This window comes from Phaethon lepturus, unplaced genomic scaffold (genome assembly GCF_000687285.1).
Source record: "Phaethon lepturus isolate BGI_N335 unplaced genomic scaffold, ASM68728v1 scaffold40438, whole genome shotgun sequence".
In the NCBI taxonomy this organism is placed as follows: Eukaryota; Metazoa; Chordata; class Aves; order Phaethontiformes; family Phaethontidae; genus Phaethon; species Phaethon lepturus.
In genome coordinates this window covers 873-24,850 of record NW_010559052.1, presented here as the reverse complement: position 1 = coordinate 24,850, position 23,978 = coordinate 873, and the positions used below count along the sequence as shown (strand labels likewise).

The 23,978-nt window shown below is 35.6% G+C and overlaps 1 protein-coding gene across 1 annotated transcript in view; it reads right to left on the bottom strand.

Moving 5' to 3' along the window:
- LOC104625586 (AT-rich interactive domain-containing protein 4A-like) overlaps positions 1 to 23,459 on the bottom strand; it is a gene marked incomplete at both ends in the record, with an annotated part of 30,921 nt that extends 7,462 nt beyond the window's left edge. The window contains 9 exons of the mRNA XM_010293253.1: positions 1,069 to 1,229; positions 2,729 to 2,805; positions 4,545 to 4,624; positions 6,563 to 6,695; positions 7,318 to 7,412; positions 7,517 to 7,596; positions 19,733 to 19,823; positions 20,766 to 20,831; positions 23,349 to 23,459. Coding sequence (XP_010291555.1) covers positions 1,069 to 1,229; positions 2,729 to 2,805; positions 4,545 to 4,624; positions 6,563 to 6,695; positions 7,318 to 7,412; positions 7,517 to 7,596; positions 19,733 to 19,823; positions 20,766 to 20,831; positions 23,349 to 23,459 — 894 coding nt within the window. The remainder of the gene's footprint in view (positions 1 to 1,068; positions 1,230 to 2,728; positions 2,806 to 4,544; positions 4,625 to 6,562; positions 6,696 to 7,317; positions 7,413 to 7,516; positions 7,597 to 19,732; positions 19,824 to 20,765; positions 20,832 to 23,348) is intronic.
- Between the last annotated feature and the right edge of the window lie 519 nt (positions 23,460 to 23,978).

Sequence of the window (23,978 nt, the reverse complement as noted above, 5' to 3'; positions counted from 1 at the left end):
CGCACTGCCAACCAACAGTCGGTTGCCGTGGCAACGCTGTAGGCCGCCTGCAAGTATGAACGGCCATTCTGTGTTCGGCCTGACAAAACCGCACGCTGCCGGGGAAGCGAAAGGGAAACGGTGTTTGGCCTTCCTCAGAAGACAAACTTCGCTCGGTTTTTTTCCCCCCCCACCTCTATATAAAGAAAGGAATGTTTCCGAGCGTACTGTGAAAAATCGCACGACGGGAAAAAAAAACAAACACACACAACACACAAGCGGAACAAACCTCACAACCACCTCCACCCCCCCTTCTAAATGTAACATCAAGGTTAAAAACAGGTGGCAGAAATAAAAGGCAATTCTGTAGAGACGTTTTTGATGCCATGAAGAAACTGGCTAACTTTGTGGAAAAGGAGCCACTCAAAATATTCCAATGCAGAAAAACATACCACTGTTAAATAGTAGAAAGTCCATCCACGTCGTAGCATTCCTAACTGGTAATACTGGTGTTCAGAAAAAAACCCCTAACACTTACAAAGGAAACGCCCGTACTGCTCTTCAACAGTGTCTTAGGCACCAAATAGCTTTAACAGGCACTGTGTGAAAGTGAAAAGCTCACTTTCACTCAGCCTAATACTTTTGCTTTAAAAGTTGTCTTTTATTTTAAGCAAACTACTGTGAAAACCAGTTACTTTTTATATAAGCTACATATTAAATACAAAAGAAAAATACAAAGTCATTTTAATTTACAGTTGGATTGCTATACTATTAGGCTTGGCATCAATATTTTTAGTTATGTCTTTCCTTCTGAGCCAGATTCTTTCCTTCACTCTTCTCTGCCTCGAATTCTTTATTTCTGAGATTTGTCTCCAATTTCTGAACTGGATACTAGAAGGCAATCTGCCACTGCTCACAAACCCCAATAAAGATGACTGGTAGCAAAGGGAAGATGAACAGGTCTGAAAAGATGTTGAAGTGAGTAAGCTACATCCAAGAGTAAAACATTGGAAAGTGCAGGACCTTCAGGCATGCAAGTTACTCAATTATCTTTGAAGAATCACTGAAATTGCCCAGACTTACCACTACTTCTTCGGTTTTCTCTTCTCTTTTTTCTTCCTCTTCATCAGTTTCTGCAGCAGCTCCATCTTCCTCATCGCTGCTAGAGGACTCCAGAATTTCACTTATGTCCATTTTCCAGTTCCGAGGAACACCCTTTGTGTTGAGAAACGTGCTGGCCTCCTGTAGCCCTACAGACGAAAGGGCCCTGGTTTTACCTCAGCCATAGTATTCAGAGTCACAAAGCATTTTTAATTTCCTTTTCACCCTCTTGTAAATTACAATGCCATCTTAAACCAACAATGGAAATAAGTGATAAAACAGATACTTCAGTTTTAAACATTCAGTCTACACACTTTACATTTTGAGACACTCAAATTTTAAAAATCAAGTATCGGTAACTCAAGGATTTGAGAGTTGAGAACATCCATCCCACACAGCATCCAGTTGCTTTCTAGGCATAGATCCCCATGAACACTACTACAATTTACACCTATGTATGTGAACACTACCAAAGATAAGCACCTGTATGTATCCACATATATTCTGTGCAACTGTGAACTGCTCTGTTTCTGTACGAAAGAGACAAACACTAATAAATCTATTCAAAACAAAACAAACCCACCACAGTTAAATCAAGTACCATGACTGACTTTGTTCCTTTCAAAATATCTTCATGTCTTAAAGTTTAGATTGCAAACAAATGCAAGTATTTTCCTTAAGAGCATTGCCTAAAGAGATGTTACATTAATGTTTGGAACATGGGAAAAATACACTAGTGAATAAGGGAGTGATGGGATGGGAAGAAGTCACACTTGTACAATGGGAATACATCAAATTCTCTTCCCTGAAGAAGTGCTCCAAGGGGAAAAACAACAAAGCAAAATAAACCCAGATAATGCCAAAACATGCCCCTCCAGACACTATAAAAGACTTCAATAAAGAGGAAATCACAAGAATACCCAAAAGAGGGACATATTGCAATGAATCATTCAGTGTGTTGCTGGAGAAGAACGGGCACCAGTTTTTAATAGCTGCTGACAGTCACCTCCAGAAATCTGTCTAAAGTCTTTTTTAAACCATTTCTCCTTATATTCCTTAATACTTCTCCTTAACAAATCTTGTGTTTTGAGGTCTGATTGGGAGAAACAACACTAAAAGCTTAAGAATTATTTACATTAAAGTGACAACCTGGCCTTTTACAAGCTCACTAAAAACATCAATTATTGTAGTCACATCATCAATCCATCCAGAAATCAAGTTCTGTAATTACACTTTTAAATCAAACATTAATCACAGGCAAGCTGTTCTAATAAAGTTCACACCTTGCTGCCTGGGTATTTTTAATGTAAAGACAGAGAGTTTTGAGCAACAGCACAAAACTTTGCTTTTAGGGGAGGTAACTGTATACTCCATTGTTCAATGACATTTCAAATACTCTACTTTGAAAATATTCTATTCGCTTCCACTAATTTGGAGTGGATCTAAAGAACGAAATAAAAAATCAACTGAACAACACTTCTACTATTTTAGTAGAACTTTATTAGAACAACACTGCTATTTTAATAATAAAGCAGCTATATCCAAAGTTTCTCTAATTTACCACATTTAAAATTGTTTGCAAAATATCAAAATATCAGAAATCAACAGGCCATCACTTTTTAAACACCTAGCATTTATTCTAATTTACCTTTTTTAGGAGAGGACTCAGATTTTGGTAAGTTTTGAACATCTAATTCTTTAATGTCTTTTCTTGCAACCGAATAACTGAAAAAGAATAAAGTTGTGTTATTTTTAAATAACAAAAAGCAAGTGAAGTACACAATTGACTTAAAAAGAAAAAAGCAATTTCTAAAATTTTCAAGATTTATCATTCATTTTCAAGGTCCATCCTAACAATTAAATGCATAAGGCATTTGTTATTGTATGTCCTAATACAAGATTCAAAACCAGAGTAAGTTTCCCATCTTTCTTTGAAATTCAGGCACTAAAAGAATCCTTGTAATTAAATGATTAAGAAAAGTTTGTAAAGCTTCTTTATTTTAAATGTTTAACCTGCACAAATTTGCAAAGGTAAAATACTCTACACAGGCAAAAAACATTTTCTAAATTGAAGATATGCACGTCAATCAACAGTTGTTACCCAAAACAACAATCTAGCTAAGAAGAAACAGGCCCTCCATTTTCAAAATGCATTTTTACTAGCACAGAACAACAGTGAAGCCAAATTCACATATCTGCATTAATAAATACTTGACTCCTATTTTTAAGTTACAAAAGTGGAAGTTGCTCTGAATATTCAGTTACTGAATTACTACAATAGAAATGCTAACCAACCTGCAAGGAAAGCCTTACAAGTGAGTTTTATTATAATAAGATTTTTTTTCTTCTTTCATTATTTCAGAAAAACTGGAGTAAAACCTCAGGAATTGGAGGCCGCCATTTTCTGAAGTTAAAGCCATAATACTATGGGGAAAAAAAAAGTAAAACAAAGCAAGTCTGCATGCTTTTCCAATAACATTCTACCTTCAGTATATAAAGAACCAGACTTATCTAGAAGGCTGATGATACAGGTCTAGATTAAGAGGCCGAAATGAATTAAGACTTCAGTTACTTGAAATATGTTTCAGTAACCAAGTACTCACACCCTACTCAAAATCATGGTTATTAAAAAAAAATTTAAAAAAAAAAATCACAAACTGTTCACTTTGAAAGAAAGAGAGAAAGAGGTGTGACAGCTGGCCTTCAGCAAGAAGTTTTCAGTTACAGTATGTTGAGACAGATGCATTAGAAGTAAGGATAAAGAGAAATAAAGGGAAACAGCTTTAAAAAAGTCTTTGTATTCTTTTGAATATATTATTCTGTAGGAAGGACACACCTCTCTCTCTCTCCTTCCCCCCCGCCCTTTTTTGGGGGGGTGATCTAATAGGACCCTTCTTTTCCCAGGAATTTTGGTGCTGATTCTGTAGAAATTTTAATTAAATAGTTACTTTACATTCAGGTTTTTTATTAAAAAAGTAGATTAAACACTTTTAACCATTGCTATTTAAACAGCAATGGACATCTGGGCACTGCAGGTAACGACTCAAGCAGATACCCAAACTACTACAACAGACACCCATAAAGGTGTAATAATTAAGACATTAAGGGAAACCAAACCTCACACTTCAAAGAACCACAATCATCTAAAGTGTTAACAGCTGGTTTCCCCCAAAGTTTTGTTTGGTTTTTTTTTTGTTTGTTTTTTTGTTTTTTTTTTTTAAATGAGGAAACACCAGAAACTTCACTAATCCAATGAACTCTTACCAGTACACACAACGTAAGGGTGGGCAAGTAAGCACAGAAGACTTTAGCTGGAAATGGACTATGAACGACAAACGTGCACAACCAATAATACACAAAATTGTACCCTTTCGTTTTGGAAGAAATAATGTCTTCAGAAGCAAAATGTAATCAGTTTTACTTTTTCTCCCATATACATCTAATGAAAGTAAGCTATTACTTACAATTTGGAATCTGCAAAGGATCGAACTAAACACTGGTCCTTTTTCACTGTGACGTCATCATTACAGCTCGGAGACACAACCTAAAGTTTCAAATAAAACACTTTTTTTAAGCAAAAAAAAAATAAAAAAAGCTGACGCTGAAAGGAAAGAAAGATGGACAGCAGGAAAGCTGCTGTTTTCCTGTTTCTTCTATTGTAATTTCTAGTTCTGAAATTCTCCAGTTCTGAGAAAAGAAACCTACTCCAATTTATATTACTAAGGCCAACAATGACAAATTCCAAGAAATATTTTACCTCAAACTATTAACTCTACTTGTTATGTACAAGCCAGAAAAGTTTGCAATTTCATTTGTAAACTGAAAAAATACTCTTACGGGGGTGACATCATGGCATCCTGTTTATTCACTCTGCTTTTTTTCTCTTGTTCATACAAAACCTGTTTAAAGCATCTATTTAAAAAGACCCAGACCCACTTATTTTATACAAGCTTCTGGATCTTTGGCATTCAAACTGAAAGGTAGGTAGTTTTCTGGTTTTTTTTGAGGTGTGGATAATATAAGCCAGTGTGGAATCCAGCGCATCCTTCCACAGCAGCATCAACTCTAAAGTCTAAAAAGGTGATAAAAATACATTTGCGGGATTTGTATTACCACAAAGAGAACAAGCTTACACTTTGCTCTAGACCATATACAGACAAAAAAAGTCAAATGCAGATGAACTTCTGGATCTACCAGAACTCAGTGGAAGCTGTGCCACCCCATTCAGATGAGTCAGAATTTTACCCCAAAAATCAAGAAACAACATTCCTGTTTCTCAGGTGGCAGAGAACAGAACTGGCGCAGGGCCTCCAGTAACTTAATTCCCTAGTTAGAACCATGTTAAGTGCAAATCTGCTGTTAGTAAAGGGATATACAACAATTGGAATGTGTACAACAATACCGCATTTCACATTTTAAACTGAGATACATACAGCTGGATAAGTCAGTGTCAACTATTGACCCTACATTACACCATAATGTTTTTTCAAGGAAGGGAAAACCACTGGCCTGTGTAGTTAGTTACCTTTTGATCCTGGATTCAAACAAGGAAATAAAATGTTAAACTAAGTCAGAAGATTGTAACAGCCAAGCTCATTCCAGCTAACCATGAAGACTCAAAATAAAGGACTACAGAATATACAGTTAAGTAAATAAAATCTGCAAAAATTAGTGAACCAAACCTGCATGTTTAATGCTCTTAATAATTTTTTTAAAAACACATCTGTGATGGATGACAGAAGATATGTATTCAGCTTGCCTGACAATACCAAAAAGTTTACTAAAGCAAGCAACTCTTAATATGCATCCATAAACTTTTCTGTGCATATAAAAAAACTGCAAAGTGTCTACCTTTACAGTACAAATCTACTTGTACTTGAATTTATCTAATATATCTTTATTAGCAGCAATGGCAATGAACAGCTGTATCCTCTACTGACAACCAAATAAAAATAATAACCAACTTCTACTGCTAGAGCAGCTCACCACTTATGTAAATGCAAGCATGAAAGGAACTAGTATTTCATGAAATTGAAAGTCTAAGGAAAAAGGCAATAATTAAATACAAAAAGGTAAAAACTGCACTGCAATTAAAATTTATACATCTAGTTGCTCTTAAATTGCCTGGGAGTGCAAGTCCTAACGTATCTTATTTTTGCAAGAAAAATACTGTTACATACCAATCATTTTACATGCAGTTTTGAAAGACTTAAGAGCCATAAAACTGTTACCTTATACATAAACGTTAATCTCTGCTCTCCTACTCTTCACAGACACTAGAAAATATTTGTATTTTTAGCAAATATGGGTAGCCGAGCTTAGCCTGACTGTTCTGCAACTTTGCTGTAAAAGTTGTGAAGTTTGCAAACCATCCTACGCAGGAAAACCACTGTACAAATAATGTAACGAGTCAGATGACACTCTTGTCTAGAAAGATATTAGTAGTATGACACTAGAGATGTCAACGTCTTAAGCAACTTACCAAAGCTGGATACCAGTCTGCCTTCTCAGAATTACTAATCACACTCACAACTTTGCCAAGCAATTCATCATTGAGACGCCTTTTATCTTCATCCTCCTCTTCACTACTTTCTTCTTCCTTTTCATCTTCAGTACTAAATTGTTAAAACATACAGTATTGTAAAGTTTTCGCCTGAAGTTAATATTTGAAAGCAAATACAGCTTAGAATCAGATCTTTCTCCCTGTTCTGCAAAGCTTCAAAAACAAAATTAGAATTTTAAGAGCTGAAATTGCTTGAAACACACTTAAACATTAAGTGCACTTACTCAGTAAGAGGAATTGTGTAGAAATTCTTTCCAAGCAGTAGTATTTTAAAACAGCATCATGTTGGAATTGGAGGCATGAATCAGGATTTGATTGTGCACAGACATGAAACAAAGAGAAACAGTCTCTACCCCAGAAATTGAAAAGCACCTTCTTTCCTACTTTGTGCAGTAGAGAGAAAGTTAAAAAAAATCCTACATTTCCTGACATGAGTTCCTATTATATGAAAGAAGCATAAACACTTAAGGCTACTACAAGCAAAAACCCAATCAATTTCATAATACTGCTAACACAGGAACGCATCTGCATGAATTGAATTACTGAAGTCTATAAGCTGTGTATACAGCTCACATGATAGAGCATTCAGACCACTACAGCTTCAATGGTACAACTTTGGTTTTATCAAAGGACACTAAAGGAATGGAAAGCAACAAAGCACCATCAAAACTCACACAGGAAGAGATGATCTTCTTCCTCTATTAGATTTCTTCCCAATAACTGGAGTTCCAAAGTGCTCTGGATTGGTTAGTGGCAGTTGATCAAGTGTCTAAATGGAAAAAGAGGAAACAAAATCAGTTTGCAATTTCTTCTTATTATAAAAAATATAAATTAATTTATTTAGTTTTCATTGCATGTCCATCACTGTCTTACCTCACTTTCTGCAAAGTGCCTTTCTCCCTTCAAGCATAATGAAGTTCGTCTCAAGGTCCTCTCATCACCATCATCAAAAACTAGTATGAAGCCAAGAAAACACATTGGCACAAGATGATCAGAGTCTACTGTTTATCTCACAATTAAGAGTATTCTCTAAAACATGACTTTCAAGTCCTCCACTAAAATGTTTCTTTAGTTCACAAGCAAAATGACAGGCGGTATTCAAGATCCAGACTAAGAACAGATAACATTTTCACCCAGAGATTCAAGCCAATATAAAGTAAGGCTTTTGGATGCAATAGTCTCAGTCTAATTCAGACATCCTTCTTATCAATACACTGCACGTTTCAAACCATAGCTACTGGCTGGATACTAGTTGCTATTATCTAACAATCTTAGAGTTTTGTTTGGGTTTGGGGTTTCTTTGACCCTACCCATTTATTCCTCACTTATGCTACCTTTTGATTCTCTCTCTTGCTACAAACAACCCCACAAAAAGACAAATGAATGCAAAGAAAAACAAGCGTGCAATAGTTTTTGCTACACTATCAATACTGCGCAACCAACAGACTGCAAGTACTGGAAACCTGCAACTGTAAGTCTGACCAATTTATAAAGACTACTTAGTAGACATCCTGTTCTCTTAAAACTCACACACAAGTGAAAGGGAAGTTCCATCAGCTGAAGCAGACTAGAATGCTATAAGGCTATTGCAAGCTTTGCCTGAGAAAGATCTATTCTTTAGCCAGTTTAAATAAAACCTTTTCTCGAAAATTTCCTTGAAGAGAAGGAAAGAAAAGTTACTAGCCCCCACGCACTGGTTCAGATCCCACTGTCTAAGCCATGTGAACAGGCCGTTTTCAAAGAGTAGACCAGGTGGTTGCAGTCTGGCATTCCAGTAAGGTAAAAGTTTATTTGTGTAGGTCAAAGTGTAGAACACTACTCGATATTTAAGCTACTTGAAACGTAGTGAACTTTGAAAAATAAAAATAAAAAATGTCAAGAGTGTTGTGCGTATCAGTACAATAATTTCGGCATACTTTTTAAAAAAAATGAAAATCTCTTGAGCTAGCATGAATATCAAATATATGTGTATTGTTAGCAAAAACACAGATTGGTTGCAGCAAGAAAAGAACTTATTTGTCAAATAACTAAGTAGAACAGTCACGTTCTCATAATCTTAGATTAAAATCATAGACTGCAATAATAACTATATAAAAAGGTATGAATATAAATTTAATGAAGCTTGATAAGACAAGCTTTAAGGTTCCTCCATCTTCAGAGTAGAGATACTGCTGTGTTACGCTCCACTACTTAATTATCTTAATGGCTTACGTTATAATACTTGTACGCAGAAAGCAACTAACTTCTCCCCTTACAAAAACCTAGTATTTTAAGAACAGCAGATACCTATATGCCTAATTAGCTATGCTAATTAACAAGATTTTCAACACTTTGAAAATATAAATACCAGTAAGACCCGTCCACCCCAACATCCGTATGTTACTCTCAACATCTTCTAGTTCAGCTTACAGCTCAAGGAAGCCACCACTGCAACACTTTGCAATAACTGGGAAAACGAAGTATGAGCTCTTCCTCTCTGAGTTCCTAATTTAGCATTGGTACCACTGCTCAGCTAAGTGCAAAGACCAGAGCACTCAAAATAAACCTGAAGTTCAGCATTGTCACAGGTTTACATTAACTAAAAAGAAAGAAATAAATCTGTGCCATCTCTTTGAAGTTTAAGTTTCATTACTTACTCCAAATGCATCACTCATCAGCTCTCTCTCTGTACACTTTGATAACAGTGTTCCATTGGCTTTTCAAGTCTTGGAGTGGTTTGGCTGGTTGGTTTTTTTAAAAATGTTTTTTGCACCCTGTGGTATATGCCATTTCTCATTGCTCTGAAGAGACTTAAAGGCAGATTACCATCATTATCCTTTGCCAAACACATTCAGAACTAAAGTAAAAGTACTAATATTTCACAAATAATCATTTTAAGGGAGAAATGGCTAGTGATCAGCAATAGGTAACTTTATTGAAAAAAGGCAAATGGAACCCAATACGTGACAGTAAAGAAAAAACACAGTCTAGTTTATCCCCAATTTTGGAAGCTCTACCTATTTATTTAAAACTAGTACAGCAGCAGAAGAAATCAAGCAAACCATTCATAAACCAGAACAGTTTTCAAAATTAAGCCAGTTGGCAAAGAATCTCTGTATCATACTGTAGAGTATATAAAATGCTCAAAACTTTTATTTCTTTTATTATCTCCCAAACTTTTTTCACCATATACATTTTCAATGACATAAACCTTTATCCCTAAAAGATAAAATCTTATAAATACTGAGCATTAAGTAAAATACACTAGTCAAACACGCTAAAGTCTACTTAAATTAGGACATATAAGGAAATTATGACAATTAAGAACTGTGTGAGATATTCTGCTTTCCTCAATTACAACAAACATGCAAGTTAATTTAGAATTTTGAAAGTCCCATAATTAGATATTCCTGACCAATATGAGGCAATTATAGACTGCAAAATGTAATTGCAGTTGCAGAAGCATCAACTTCCTAAATTTATGTTTCACTTCCACGGACAAAAGAACATGGAAGAAAAAATAGTTCATGCTGAATAATTTAAGTTTTCCTAATCACCCCTCAGATAGAGGGGCTTTCAGGCGCTTTCAGAGCACAGCAGTCACACTTTCAGTCTTATTCCCAGTTTCATACCTGAATGAAGACAAGTCTACCCCATGCCTCAAAAGCAGCCCTCTTCCTACAAGCCTTTCCCTGCCATTCCTCTCTGATTTCTCTAGCTGAAGGTACAGAAATGGCCTGTTCTACAGAAGCTGCTTGTCCCTTGCCATACAGAGAAAAAGTGCTAGGCCACCCTACGTTTTCCAAAACTTAAACAGGTGGACTACAAAAAGGAAAAGAAAAAACCCCAAAGATCGTTCTGAAACCCCTCTCCTGCACCTACAAGGAAAGCCACTCTCTCCAGAAGGATAGAGTACTTTCTTTCACATGAGAGGCAGCTATCACACAACTTCAGTAATGGAAGGTGGAGAAGCACAAATTTTCAGACCTCCTTCCTGAACTGCAGCAGGTCAAGGAATTGGCATAACCATTAAATGAAAGTGTAGAAAAATATCTCTGTTCAGCAGCCATGTGAAACTGTCCTGCCTGGGGCAAAGGAAATGCATGGCAAAGTGTAAAAGTGTGTGATTCTTTCCAAGTAATCAAGTCCAATACATTCCATTCTACCTTGGCAATTTTCCTCCAGGACTGAAGTTTCTCTCCCCCTCACCCCTCATTCAGGTTAAAAGAATGGATAGAGTCAACATACCTGACCCCTGAGAGTCTCATATATAAATATGTGTAAATTCATATATACACATGAATGACGAAACTAGGACACTTTTTATCAAGTCTGTGTGTGGCTATCCCTACACATCACCTGCTCAGTACAGAAAATGCTTTTAAAGAATTACAACAGAGTTCTCAATAACAAGAACTAAGTGGTAAGTGGTGTTATACAGAAGGAAATAACATCGCTTTATCATGACTTACAAAGACTTCACCTTTTTTAAATGATTAATAGAAAAGTGACAGATATATTACGTTTTCTATCTTGATGGGAACCAGTAGGGACAGAGGTAGAAAGACCATGCGGGGTAGAAACAGAAGGCACTAATATTTTTGGTCTTTCAAAGTAATTTCATTGCTTCAAGGATAAACTGAAACTTTCTTTGACCATGTAAGTTTTTAGATATATAAGAAACCGTCTGCTCATTCTACAATGATTTATGTTATGGACATGTGCAACAGCACCTGCAACGGACAGCATAGCTGCATAACTCAGAGCAAGACAACACCTTTGCAGAACAACAAAGTATGTAACGGAACAGCATAAAAAGAAACATTTCCTTAGCTAAACTAGTCATCACTTTCTAAAGTGTCAATGCAGGAAGGACAGCACCATTTTTCATATAAAAAGATCAATTACTTGAATTACTAAAATGGGACCAAGTAAAGAGTCTCTCAAATTAACCACAATGCATGAAATATTTTGTAATTGTAACTACTTTAAACTTGCTTCTCTTCTAGAGAAAATACTCGTTTGCACCTTACTTAAAGGGTAATCAGATAGACAAAGCACCTTTAAAAATATATACCTTAAACTAAGCAGGCCTTTTGGTTTCCATCTTACTTTTAAGAAAAATCTGCTTCAGCAAAAGTACCATTCATATTATTGCCACCTTATGCGTGACTTTTTAATGCTAGTCCTAGACGCTTTAAAAGAGTATCTTTTCAATGTACAGTATCACATATTAAGGAATTCATAAATACATGTAGTAGGGCAATGGCAGGTTTTTTGGCTATGTGATACTTTGATACTATTGATAACAGTCATGTCAGAAGAACTTAATACGCTCTCAAAACATGCTCTAAGCTGCAAATTCATTCCTCTTTTTAACGGCATCCAGAAGTAAGACTTCAATCTTGTCCTTCCAAAGAAACAAGTATGAAAAAGCAGAAGCCCTTTAAGTACTACCATTGCCTAATCTTGTAGTGGGCAGGTACTTGTTGGGGAACCAGGGTGTACCAGCTGACTGCTTCAGTAAATACTTCCAGAAGAATGATACATACTAGGCAGGAACCTACATGCTACCACATTTAAGAGTCAATATAGCAAAGTAGGAGAGACAGAAAGAAAAGCAACTTTGCTGCTGGCCAGAGTCCTTTCTTCCAAATATGTTGCTTAATGAAGAACACTTGACAGAAGGGGAAAAAAGATGATGAAGCAGCACAACCTGGAGGAACAGTCTCTGTTATAATGCTTGCTCTAGCCCAAGAATGGAGTTCAATATGCTCCATACATAATAAAAATAGAAATAAAAAAGAATTTTTCAGCATTTTGCTACATCCCAACCTTGTTGATAATAAGAGGAAAGAAACAGAACTGAATTTTTTTCTCTGTTTGTGGAAGTCTAGGCAAGCCAAATCTATGACAGAAAAACAAAGCTTCCCAGTGGGAATCAATGCAGTAATTCCCAAAAGTTAGAAAAAAAATTCTCTCATTTAGAATTTGAGTACCTCAAAAATACATTAAACAGTGCAATTTTCAATTCGCTATTGATGAGCGGGTATCTTGCATTCCCTGTCTGCAGTAGCCCCATAAATGCCATTAACAAAAATAATACTAACCCTGTCCTCACAAAAATGGTGTCTTAACATTAGTTCTGATTTACTTACAAGAAATATTAGCAAGTCGACTAATCAAAATCATTTTTGAGAGCCATGAAGAAACTTGCCACAAAATATTGCAGACCGGTTTAACTATATCTTGTTTATAAATATCCCCAAGATTTAAAAAAGAAAAGGAGAACATAGCAGGACACTAGCAATCACATCCTCATAACAGTTACAATATTACTTATACACAGAGCAGTCAGTGTTACCAGAACAAGGCAGTCCTGTAATAGGCAAGTGAATAGGAAAAACAACCCTCAAGGCTGCATCTGCTTGCTAACTTCAAATTCAACAAGTTATGTTACTGTTGCTGCCCAAAGGAGGAGAGTTCTATATTGCATAGCAAGTAAACCTTTTTTCTTATTCCTCATCCCATTCAGAAACTTTTAAATCTACCAAGACAATTGAAAGTACACACTAACAAGTAAAAACTGATCCAGTGTCACTATGCACACTTAATTATTTTCACTAGCTGCCTGACAAAGTAGTAATTTGTGAACTATCAAAGATGCTACCTACGAATGTCTCAATGAAGGTGGGCAAGTTTTGCAGATTTCTGTTTTTCAGCTGTGGAATCAATACAGAAAGTACCAAGTCTCATGCAATACTTTGTTGAATGAGCTTGTAGACAAGGACTGTACTAACTACCAATTAATCACTGTAAGAGCAAGATACTGCAGTGTATTGTGCTACTGGAAAGACTACAGAACTCAATTAAAAAAAAACAAAAAAACAACATTTTAAACAAGCTTCAATTCCTCTATAGAAATGTATGTGAAATATCACTGAAAACACAGAAGTGTGACCCTTGAGCCTACTCATAGAAAGCTATCACCTTTCAAAAACCTACTGTATGAAACTGCTTTTTCTGAGATGTTACAGTAAACTTACTATTGTTACATTCAAAGAGATTAGAAAATTCCCTACACTATTGTTTGTACACAAATTTTTTAACACTCAGTCCACATTGTAACAAGGGTGGTTTTAATAGGCAAAGGCTTTATCCAGTTGATTTGTAACAATGTTCAGTTAATACACTTTTCCACCATCACATCTGCTCCTCTACCTGCACGTTGCCTAAACACATGTAAGCACAAAATGCAGTGCTCCTTTTCTAGATTCTCCAGAAAGCAACCGATACAGCTATTACACAGTTTCTGTGTGTCACAGGTGCACTTAAACAATGTCCCATGGAAGGACTGCAGAAAAATACAGGGTTTCCTCAAAATCCACCCAAGCAACATTTTGAAGACAAAAAGAACAAATTTATGGTGGGTCAGGGTGGTATAGAGCACCAGCAAAGTGGGGGCAACCACACAGTTCCTCTGTCACACTTGTGGTTTTGGATTCCTGTATGACACATGCACAACCAGAAGATGAAATGATGCTTCTGGGATGGAGAACTCAACAGGATGCTGAGAAGAACCGGTCAAACCAGCCACACAAACGTGACTAGTGCCTTGCACATACTACAAAATGTGTGCTGTTCAAGTTCTAAAAAGACAAACCGATGAACTTCTGGCATGGATGAAATCAACTGACTGTGGTGTGGCACTGATAGCTTTTATCACCTTTCATGCAGCAGTAAGTCATGTTAGGAGCTTAAAGTTGCAGTGGAGCCAGGACCAAGCCAATTTTTCCTGTTAGCACAGATATCTCCACACAGCATCAAAAGAGGAAAACTTATCTTGAAATATGAAAATGTGACTATAAATAGTTCCTGTTAGCAACCCTTCTCCTTAAAGTCCTAGGATATCACTATTGGTTCATTTTCTGATAAACATCCTCAGAATTATGAACTGGAATTTTCAAAACCCATGAAAGAGGACTAGAACCATGGTCAAGGTTGGACAGGGCTCTGATCTAGTTGAAGATGTCACTGCTCATTGCAGGGGAGTTGGACTAGATGACCTTTAAAGGTCCCTTCCCACCCAAATAATTCTATGATTCTATGAACCAAATACTTAATACCTTTTGTTTCTGTCACCTGCCCTCCTAAATGTGGTATCCCAGAGTGATGCAACTGGTGGCTGAGACTATACTTCATTTCCAGAACAACTTAAGTGGACTAGCCAAAACTTCACTTGCACAAGGATGAGCACTCAGGTATCTAACTACTCTTAACACACACTCTCAGCATTCCCTGCAAACCACCTGCAAAATAAAGTAATTACACAAGAGAAGGAAGTTACCACCATGTGAGGCCAGACAGCAGCACAAGCAGAGGTATGGGCCTCACAGAGGTGTCTCAGAATCGGTGTCTGGCTTACAAGCACAGCCAAAGTTGGGGCATGTTGATGTACAACACTGTGCCAGAGCCAAAAAGGAAAAACTCTTGTTGGCTTTGCAGACTCATGCAGTGTTGAAAAGAATGAGAAAAATAAATTCTTTACTATTTACGTTAAAATATTCTGCCGTTTCATGATAACTTTTAAAAGGAGAAGAGGCATGTCTTCTCTTACATAAAAGCACTATATGAAGCCTGAAAGCCATAATTCTCACAAAAATAGGATTCACACTCCCTTTCACTCTAAACAGTATATAAAGCCCTACTGTTGGCAGCAAGGTCTGTTAGAAACTGCAAATGCCTCTCACTGCTTTGGTTTTTTTCTCCCTATTTCCTACTCATTTCAGAGGAAAAATTACTGAAAGTTAATACATGTTTTCTCTTTCTCTCTTTAGAAAAACTTTTCCATGATTTTATCTAACAAAATACAAGGCATGAGGCTCAATGTATTTGATGTGTTTTTTTCTTTTGTTTAAAGTTGTAGATATAGTTAAATTACATATACTTAACGAGATCTAAGCACATACAGATTATTGACTTGCTTTTTGTCAAAAGGGAGATGACACTGTCGTTTGGTTGGGCAATAAAAAAGGCCGTTCTAACTGCAACTCTTCGGATGCTTGCTCAGTTGAAATACTGTTTCTCACTTTTATATAGACATTACATTACTTCTAGTTCTGTACAGAAGTGATACAAAAGTGTTTCCTTAGAGAACACATACATAAGAATTTCTGTTTTCTGAAATTCTGATAATGCTTGTAAGATTCCAGAGAGAATGTGAAAGAAGGAAAATACTATGCACTTTGTAAGGTGTGGTCTGGGTTTTGTTGTGGTTTTTTAGTTATTTCAGACATTATTTCAATATTTACCTGAAGCATTTTACAAGTTAACAGAGAATCAGGTGGAAGGTACGCTAAAAGTAAGCCATAATTCAAACCTGGCTCAGCTAAAAGCAGATCTGATAGACCATTCTAATGCTATGCAATTATCACCTAGCAATATACTCAACACTTCAAAAGCATCAATGCAGCACTTTAAAATTTGTAAATTAAGGAAGTTAATTTTAAATAATTGCATTTTAAAGATTAAAACATCTAACTGAGCCATTTGTTATTGAAAGAACTGAAACTGCTATTACTGTCATCCCACTTCAAATTCAATTGAGTAGATGAGAAGGATGACTTGTGCAATGGCATTTGCCAAACATTGTTAAACTTTCACTCCAAACAGGTTTTTTTTTTTCACCTACCTATACTGAAAAGCTGAATTTCAAAGGTATTTTCAAAAGCATTTCCAAATCACAGCTGAAAATTTCAATACAACTAAATGGCTACAGTAACATCACTATTATGTAAAAATAGATGAAAAAGTGATTTTATGGCAGCTACAATAAAAATAAATTCTTATTTATTTTGGGTCCATAAACACCACTAATAGTCTATTTTAACAGTATCTCCTGTCTAACTGATCATCATTGTGGCTCTTTCATTACGTTCGTGGCAAAGTAGCCTACTACAGTAAATTCAACATAGCATTTCTACTGGTTCACCTTACTGAACAAAGCGAAGTTGTTTCAGCTGACTTTTCTTCTTTTTAGATACCTATCTGAAATAGAGAACCCATTTGCAAAGGCGAACATCACTACTTCTCACGAGACATGCATACAGCTTGCTTTGGTGGCTTTTTTTATGTATTTGTACTTAACACTTTGAAAATGTTTGTCTGCATATATTACTGGTTTCCCTATCCATGTCAGTCTACTTTTAGATCACTGAGAAAGAGATGCTACATAACACAGAAAATAAATAGTACAAGAAAAGCACATACTACTGAAACACAAGCTTTCCTTGTGCTTTCTGTCTCAAACCTGACTACATTCAGGAAGACATTCTAGAAACCTGAAGGCTGTTTAATCCACTTCCTCTCAACTCTTTAGCTTTGACTGAATCAGTCAGTAAGACTGCCAAGTAGTACAGCCCACCATCTATTAAAAAGGAATGAATGCAACTCGGATTGCTTCACAGCAACATAAACATACACCTAACATCTATCCAAAACTTTCTACAAAGATACAATGGAAGCAGCAGGCGAAAGCTAAGGTTTATTTTTCACAGCTCAATGTTTTTGTACTCAACCTAGAACACTTTTCCAATTTTAAAACTAGAATAACCGTTTTCTTTGACACAAACTTCATGATCTGCTTACTTTGCTCAGTGTTACCTGTACTTTCAAGACCAATAAGCACGCCACCACACACCACTCACAAAGATGTTCATAAGACCTAAATACAATTCCAATGTGTTGAAATTGTATTTTCATAGTCCTGGGTATATATACTCTACATGCCACATTAAAGTACTGCATGTTAACCTACCATAAGATTACTCAAATCCCCCACACACCCCCAGCTCCAAATTTTTACAAAATCCTAGCAGTGTTAATACATTTGCATATGGAAAACATGAGTTTTTATTTTCTCTATTCTGCCTGTCAAAACATATTTTTGGAGAAAAGAAAATTACAATATTAAATTAATCCATTGGTTCAAGTTTCTGAGGAACTGCACTTTAATAAACATATAAAGTGAAAATTATGGCATGCGGGATTTATCTCTTACATTACTGGGCCAAGTTCAACAACTTGTTAAATCTAAACAACAATCCACTAATACAGGGCAGAGCATGTATTCACTGTTCAAATTACCTGCTCATCAAAGAAAGATTTCTGACAGAATTGTACTGCTCAAAAGGAAAGGAAAAAAAAAAAAAAAAGAGAAAAAAGACAAAACTCACCCCCAAAACAGGGGATTTAAGCTTCACCTGTCAAATGTAAGAAGACAAGTATGTTTGTTTTATCAATTAATAGTTTAAAGCTTTTTTTTTTTAATCACTGAAGCAGGAATATGTAGGGTTGGTTTACTGACGTAAATCTTCTGCTCCAAATTCAAAGAGAAATAGCTAAAACTACGGTTGGACCTTTCAAGGTCCCTTCCAACCCAAACTATTCTATGATTCTATGAAAAGTGCTGCTTTAAAACTAAAATAAGTAAGAGTTTTAAAATGCAAATGCTAATCCATACAGCATGAAAGTATGAGTGCAATACTGTGTTTCTTATCTCTTCTGTATCAAAACAGTGAACATCTAAGTCAATACAAAACAAAGTTGAAGGTCCAATGTTCTTCACTGAGTATGTCACATTATAGTACTAATCCAAGTAGATTTTAAATCTTCTGTGTTCCAAAATGATACTGCCTTTCCTCCCTCACACAACATATACTACAATTTTACAGCTACATCTACAGCAATGGTATAATCTTGAAGAAAAATGCAGAGAACCAAGTGAGCTTTGTCAACTGGTAAGTCAACTGGCTTATATTTAAAGCACGCAATAACAATAATAACCATAAAGTGATAAATCCTTCCAAATTATCTGCAGTGAGAGCCTTATCCTGATCTCACCAAAGATGACATAACCTTACCTACTCCAATGGAAACGTTGAATTCTTATTTATATCTTAAAAAAGGGGTTAATGAATCAAAATAATTGACAATTCATGTGATAGAGGACTCCTTGAGAGAGTAAAAATAATATGAAGAAAAGCTGAATACATTTGGCATACAAGGCAGCTAGTAAGAAACAGTTTAAATTTGCAAGTATGAATCTCAAAAGAAATGCCGAAGAGTAGCATGTACAGGACAATTAAGAGGAACACGTTCCCTCCATGCTACTATTAGTGAATATAACACTCCACCGCTGTAAGGTTTTTATGTAAAAAAGGACAGGTGCTTGTCAAGCTCTTTGATTAAAATATTGTGGGGTTTTTATTTGCTTATCTAGTATTACTTGAATGTTGCTGGGTTTTGTCATTTTGACATTAAAGCTGTTTCAGAAAAAATCTAGAGATCAGAATAAGCAATTCTAATTATTCAAAATAAAGAAATTTATCTTGCAATGAGTTCTTGTTCAACACTGAAATTTTGCTGACTCTGCATTCTGAGGTTTCTATTTCAGTAACAGAAAAGCTCATGAGCCTCCAAACATGGGAAGCAAAGTAGGTTTCCATTTCACTTCAGATATAATCATTATTTGAAAATTATTTTAAAGCAGTTCTTTACATTGTAAGTGAATGTCCCCTCTTTTTAAAGTGTGATGTGTCAATTATTTTCTTTAAAAAAAATTAAATCCTTTCTTCTATTGTTTTATACAAAACACTACCCTCAACTCTACATGAGCCAGAGAAATGGCTTCAGAATGCATAGTGGTGCTACCAATGCTTTTCTTGCATACAAGGTTGCATATAGCAGTCATTCACTACATGCCACAGGTTTTCAGCTAAAAGTGCAATTACAAGGTGTATGTCTTAAAAGTCTGCAAAAATTATTCTGAATTCCAGTGAGTGACATTAACATCAGTATACACGTTGTGCCAAATAAAATTTGATTATTCAGCCCCACAATTACCTTTGCAACAGCCCCCCTGAACATCAAATAATTATTATCCTACTTTAAATGGGAAAGGAAACAAGACCTGGAGGACTTACAAGAGTCCTCTACAAAATCTATGTCTGATCTTACAATACAAGATATAATTACTTACGTTATTACCTATAATTAAAAATATATTGTTCAAAGATTAGAGACCATAAATGAAAGCACGTGGCTACTCACCTACAGTATACCAACTAGCGTCTGTCAACTTGCTGATAACAGCTTCCTGAAAGGATCCATCAGGCATTCTGGTTTCAACCATTGCACCAACCTGCAAAAAGGAGTATCTCAAGGTTACTTGTAATCCCAAACTCATAGAATGGAAAAAAACAGGTACACATTAATTCTTCCAGCAAGCCAGATTTATTTTTTTAAAGACTTGTTTTAGCTAGTTGTTATTTTGTAAAATTTAGTTACTTGGCTGGTAAGAACAAAGGTCCTTAAGCATGAAGGCTGAACAGCAACTAGACAGTAAAGCAGTAAGACACTCAGAACATCTAATTTCAGCATGACTTACATCATCACAAGAAGTAATAGAAGGCTAATTGAATATCTCCATATTTATTTCCAATCAAAGTATTACTTCATTACTGATGGGCATGCAATTACTACTATTTCTTACACTTTAAACATTGTTATACTGTCAGCTAGATCAGAATTTCAGTAGCAAATTACAACATGCATTGCTGTTCTTGCAGTAGCTAGAGAAAAGACAATAGCAAAAAAAGATAATCTCGTCTAAAGAGCTCTATTTGCAGTCAGTGTTTTATAATGCAGCTATGTATTTTAGCAGACAACTGTTAGATACAAAAATACAAATCAACAAATATTTTTACAGAAACTACATCAATTACTTAAAAGGCAGTTAGAACAATAGTACTTACTATTGTCTAATGGGTTTGAACTTAGCTTTGTAACCAAGTTCTCCATTACTTCTAAGAGAATTTTTGTGTCTTACAAGATACAAAATCATTGTGTGTGCAAAACTGTTTGCATACGGAGTACACTACATGGAGAAGCATAAACAGCCTCTAAAACCTACAAGAGTTAAGACTAATTACTCAGAATCAATCTGACCTAAAGCAACAAGCCTCCTCCTGTTGATTTAAATTCTGTAGAACAGGTACCCACCTAAACAGCATCAAAATTTAGAATTTTACAAATCGATTCTGTGACTACATAAAAAAAAGCAAAAGGCATGCAATATACGTACTCTTAGAGGTCCTTTCACTTGGTCATCTTGCACTAACTGAGTTGAGTTATCCCCCTTCAGGACTACCTGAAAGATATTCGTAAACTTTTTTATACACATCTTATTTTTAATAGCATACAAAAAGCATATGAAACTGTAATAATAACAACAACAACAACGTGGAAAATAAGATCTTTATCAATCAAATGGACTCAAACATTATTGAATGCAAAACACTTGGCATGGACAGTTTTACTCATAGGAAGCCCCAAGTATCACACTTAATACTTAATCTGAGACATCATAATTAAAGAACAGGGCAAATCAAACATCAGTCATTCCAAGGCAAAGAAACTGTATTTTGATGTCAGTTTGGATATTGATGCAATCCAGGGCACACCTGGAATTGGGCTTCCAGATCAAATAATTAAGCAGGTTTTTTCTCTCTCCCAAGCAGGTTTTTTTTTTCTCTCTACTTCAACTGTAGCACTTCATTAACAACACATTGAGTACTAAATTACAACCAAAATAAAAAGCTCTCTCTATTTAATATGTATCAAAAAAATCACCAAACTGACCACAATACAAACACTTCTGTTACCTTGAGCAAGATAAAAGTTTTTATGGTAAAGATGCGAATCACTACAAGTGCAATGAAAATAAGGATCAGTTACAGTGTAAGTAAACTATGCTTCTCCCTTTAAAATCCTGTGTTTGAGAAGATAACACTGATGAGACAGACTGAAAGTAAGCCTATGCCATTTGAACCCCTGAGTTTGCAAAGACTCGGTTTAGAAACATAAAAGGTGAATATTTAGACATCAACACTGTTAACTGTTTCACTACCATTTGTTATAGCAAACACACCTATGGTGTTTTAATAAAGAAGTTCCCAAACTCCTATTTCTTTTCAGGAATCCAAAGTTCCAGGAGCTTCCTTTCCACCTATAAAGATGTCCAGTTTTAGGACATCTTCATAGGTTAATAGGCTTCCCCTATTAACCTCCAACCATAGTCTACACTGTAGCTGTATTTATGAATACAACACTAGTGGCATGCTAAAATAGTGTTGATATTAACACACATTCAGGTTAACAATGCAGTTTATGCAATTTTTATTTAAAATTTTGTATCGGCATTGGGATGAATACAGGTTGTCCTGCTACTCCAGAAAAGACTACTAAACTTTTTGGACTCTTTGCACGTGTGCTGGGGTGTGCCTACACGCTCTTAATTACAGTATCAGGCTTAGCCTGTTAAAACTTCAGTTGTTAGAATATAATCGAGATACAGTGACAGAAATTTCCACCACGTAACGGCAGCCTCATATACTTCCAAATCTTATCATCGAGTAATAAAGCATAGGATTCTAATAAGAAAAAGAAACTCTCACCTATTAACAGCCCAAATACTCTATCAGACCAAAGATACAGATACAAAATCAAGGATGTCACACCAGGAAGGGTAGCATGCTGCTTCCTACAGAGCTTCTCATTAACACAGATTTCAAAAGAACATCACAAATTTCTAAAAGTACTCATTAAGAACAGGGGAAAAGACTCCGAGATCTGAATTGTGGGTTTTTTTCTTTCCGTGAAAAGCACTCTGATAAAGTGATATGATCTATATATGTAACTGAAGAGGCCGATAGCTTGCTCTACTTCATCTAAGCATTAAAGCACATGAAAATTTAGATGTGTGGTTATAAAAAGAAGCTTTTATCTCTATTTGTTAAGGGTTTTTGGGTCACTAATGCCTTATTTACATATCCTGGACAATAGACAAGAAAGCAGGAAGTGGGAAGATTTTGACAAAACAAAGCAGAAGAACAATTTCTGTTATTACTTTGAATTCTTAAATTCTGTTTAACTACATTTTATTCTTGTTTTCCCACACTAGCTAACAACAATACTGCAACACTGAAATAATGACTTATTTTTTTCGTTATTTTGGAATAAGACCTGTAAATGTGAATGAGTATTACATGCCAGTACTATGCATGTGTAAAACTCAGCTACAGCCAAAGCATGCTGTTTTAGAAGTGGCAGCAAGATGCTCAAAACTTAACAAATGTCGGTCCTGGACATTTCTAAAACATGGTCTAAGAAATGAATTATTGCCATCTTTTTGCTCTTATGTTGATTTATTTTGGTACTGCCTGTTAAGTTTCAAGCTATGAAACTGAGAATGTCAGCTGGAATGAAATGGAACTTTTGCTTCTGAAGATGTTGCTCTTATTCCTTATTACTCATGTAAAGCCATAATCCTCTATTTGTGACCTCAAAACTGATTGCTGTGAAACTGATGCATGCACAGACAGAAGACAACCGTGATCAGGAAAGAAGTAGCAAGAATAGGTAATGTGAAAGCTCGTTCTAGTTCTAGTATCCTCCTAAAAAAAAGATCACCACCACTACCCGAAAGAACAAAAAACAAACAAAAAACACCCCACACCAAACAATTATGAAAAGTGACATTCATGTGTTCTTTAAAATTCATACAGCGAGGTGATGAACATTTCCTAGTCTTCAGGACTAGAATATCCCCTGACAGTCCCTTCAACAAAATGCTTTAATAAAATCACCAGCAACCACAGGATACTACCTTGACTTTCACAAGCCTTTTCACTGTCTTAATCTTTGCCTCACAGAAGGCACCACGGTACTTGGCACTGACATCAGTTCCCACTGTCAGGTAGGCAGGTTCATCTGCTGCCTATTAAGAAAGAAAAAATAAGAACAAAGTTTAGTTCTTCTAATTTATTTTTACACCTACATAATTATATATTTAATTTTGCATCTAAACTTTTAGACCTATTGACTTTTAAGCGATAATGTCTGTACCCAGGTTTGCAATCAGACTGTTCTTTAAAAGGAAGAAAAGAAACAAAAAGAAACCAAGTTAGAGGAATTTTTGTTTTACCAGTGGTGTTGACACCCCCCCACCAATTCTGTCAGCCTAGTTACTCTGCCAGAAATATCTTTGAGGGTATTGAACTGATATATGGAACATCTCCTTATAAACGGGGTAATAATGTATATGAATGACTTAATTCAAGTCATTCCAATACAGCATAGAAAAAGGGAAGTATTTCAACTGAAAAAAGGCAGTATAAAAGATAGTTGTACTTTCTTCAGCTATAACCAATACAATGACATAGATTATTTAAAACATTTGAGATTGCTATCATCCCAATACTTACAATTAAGTCTATAATATTCTAAATATAGGATT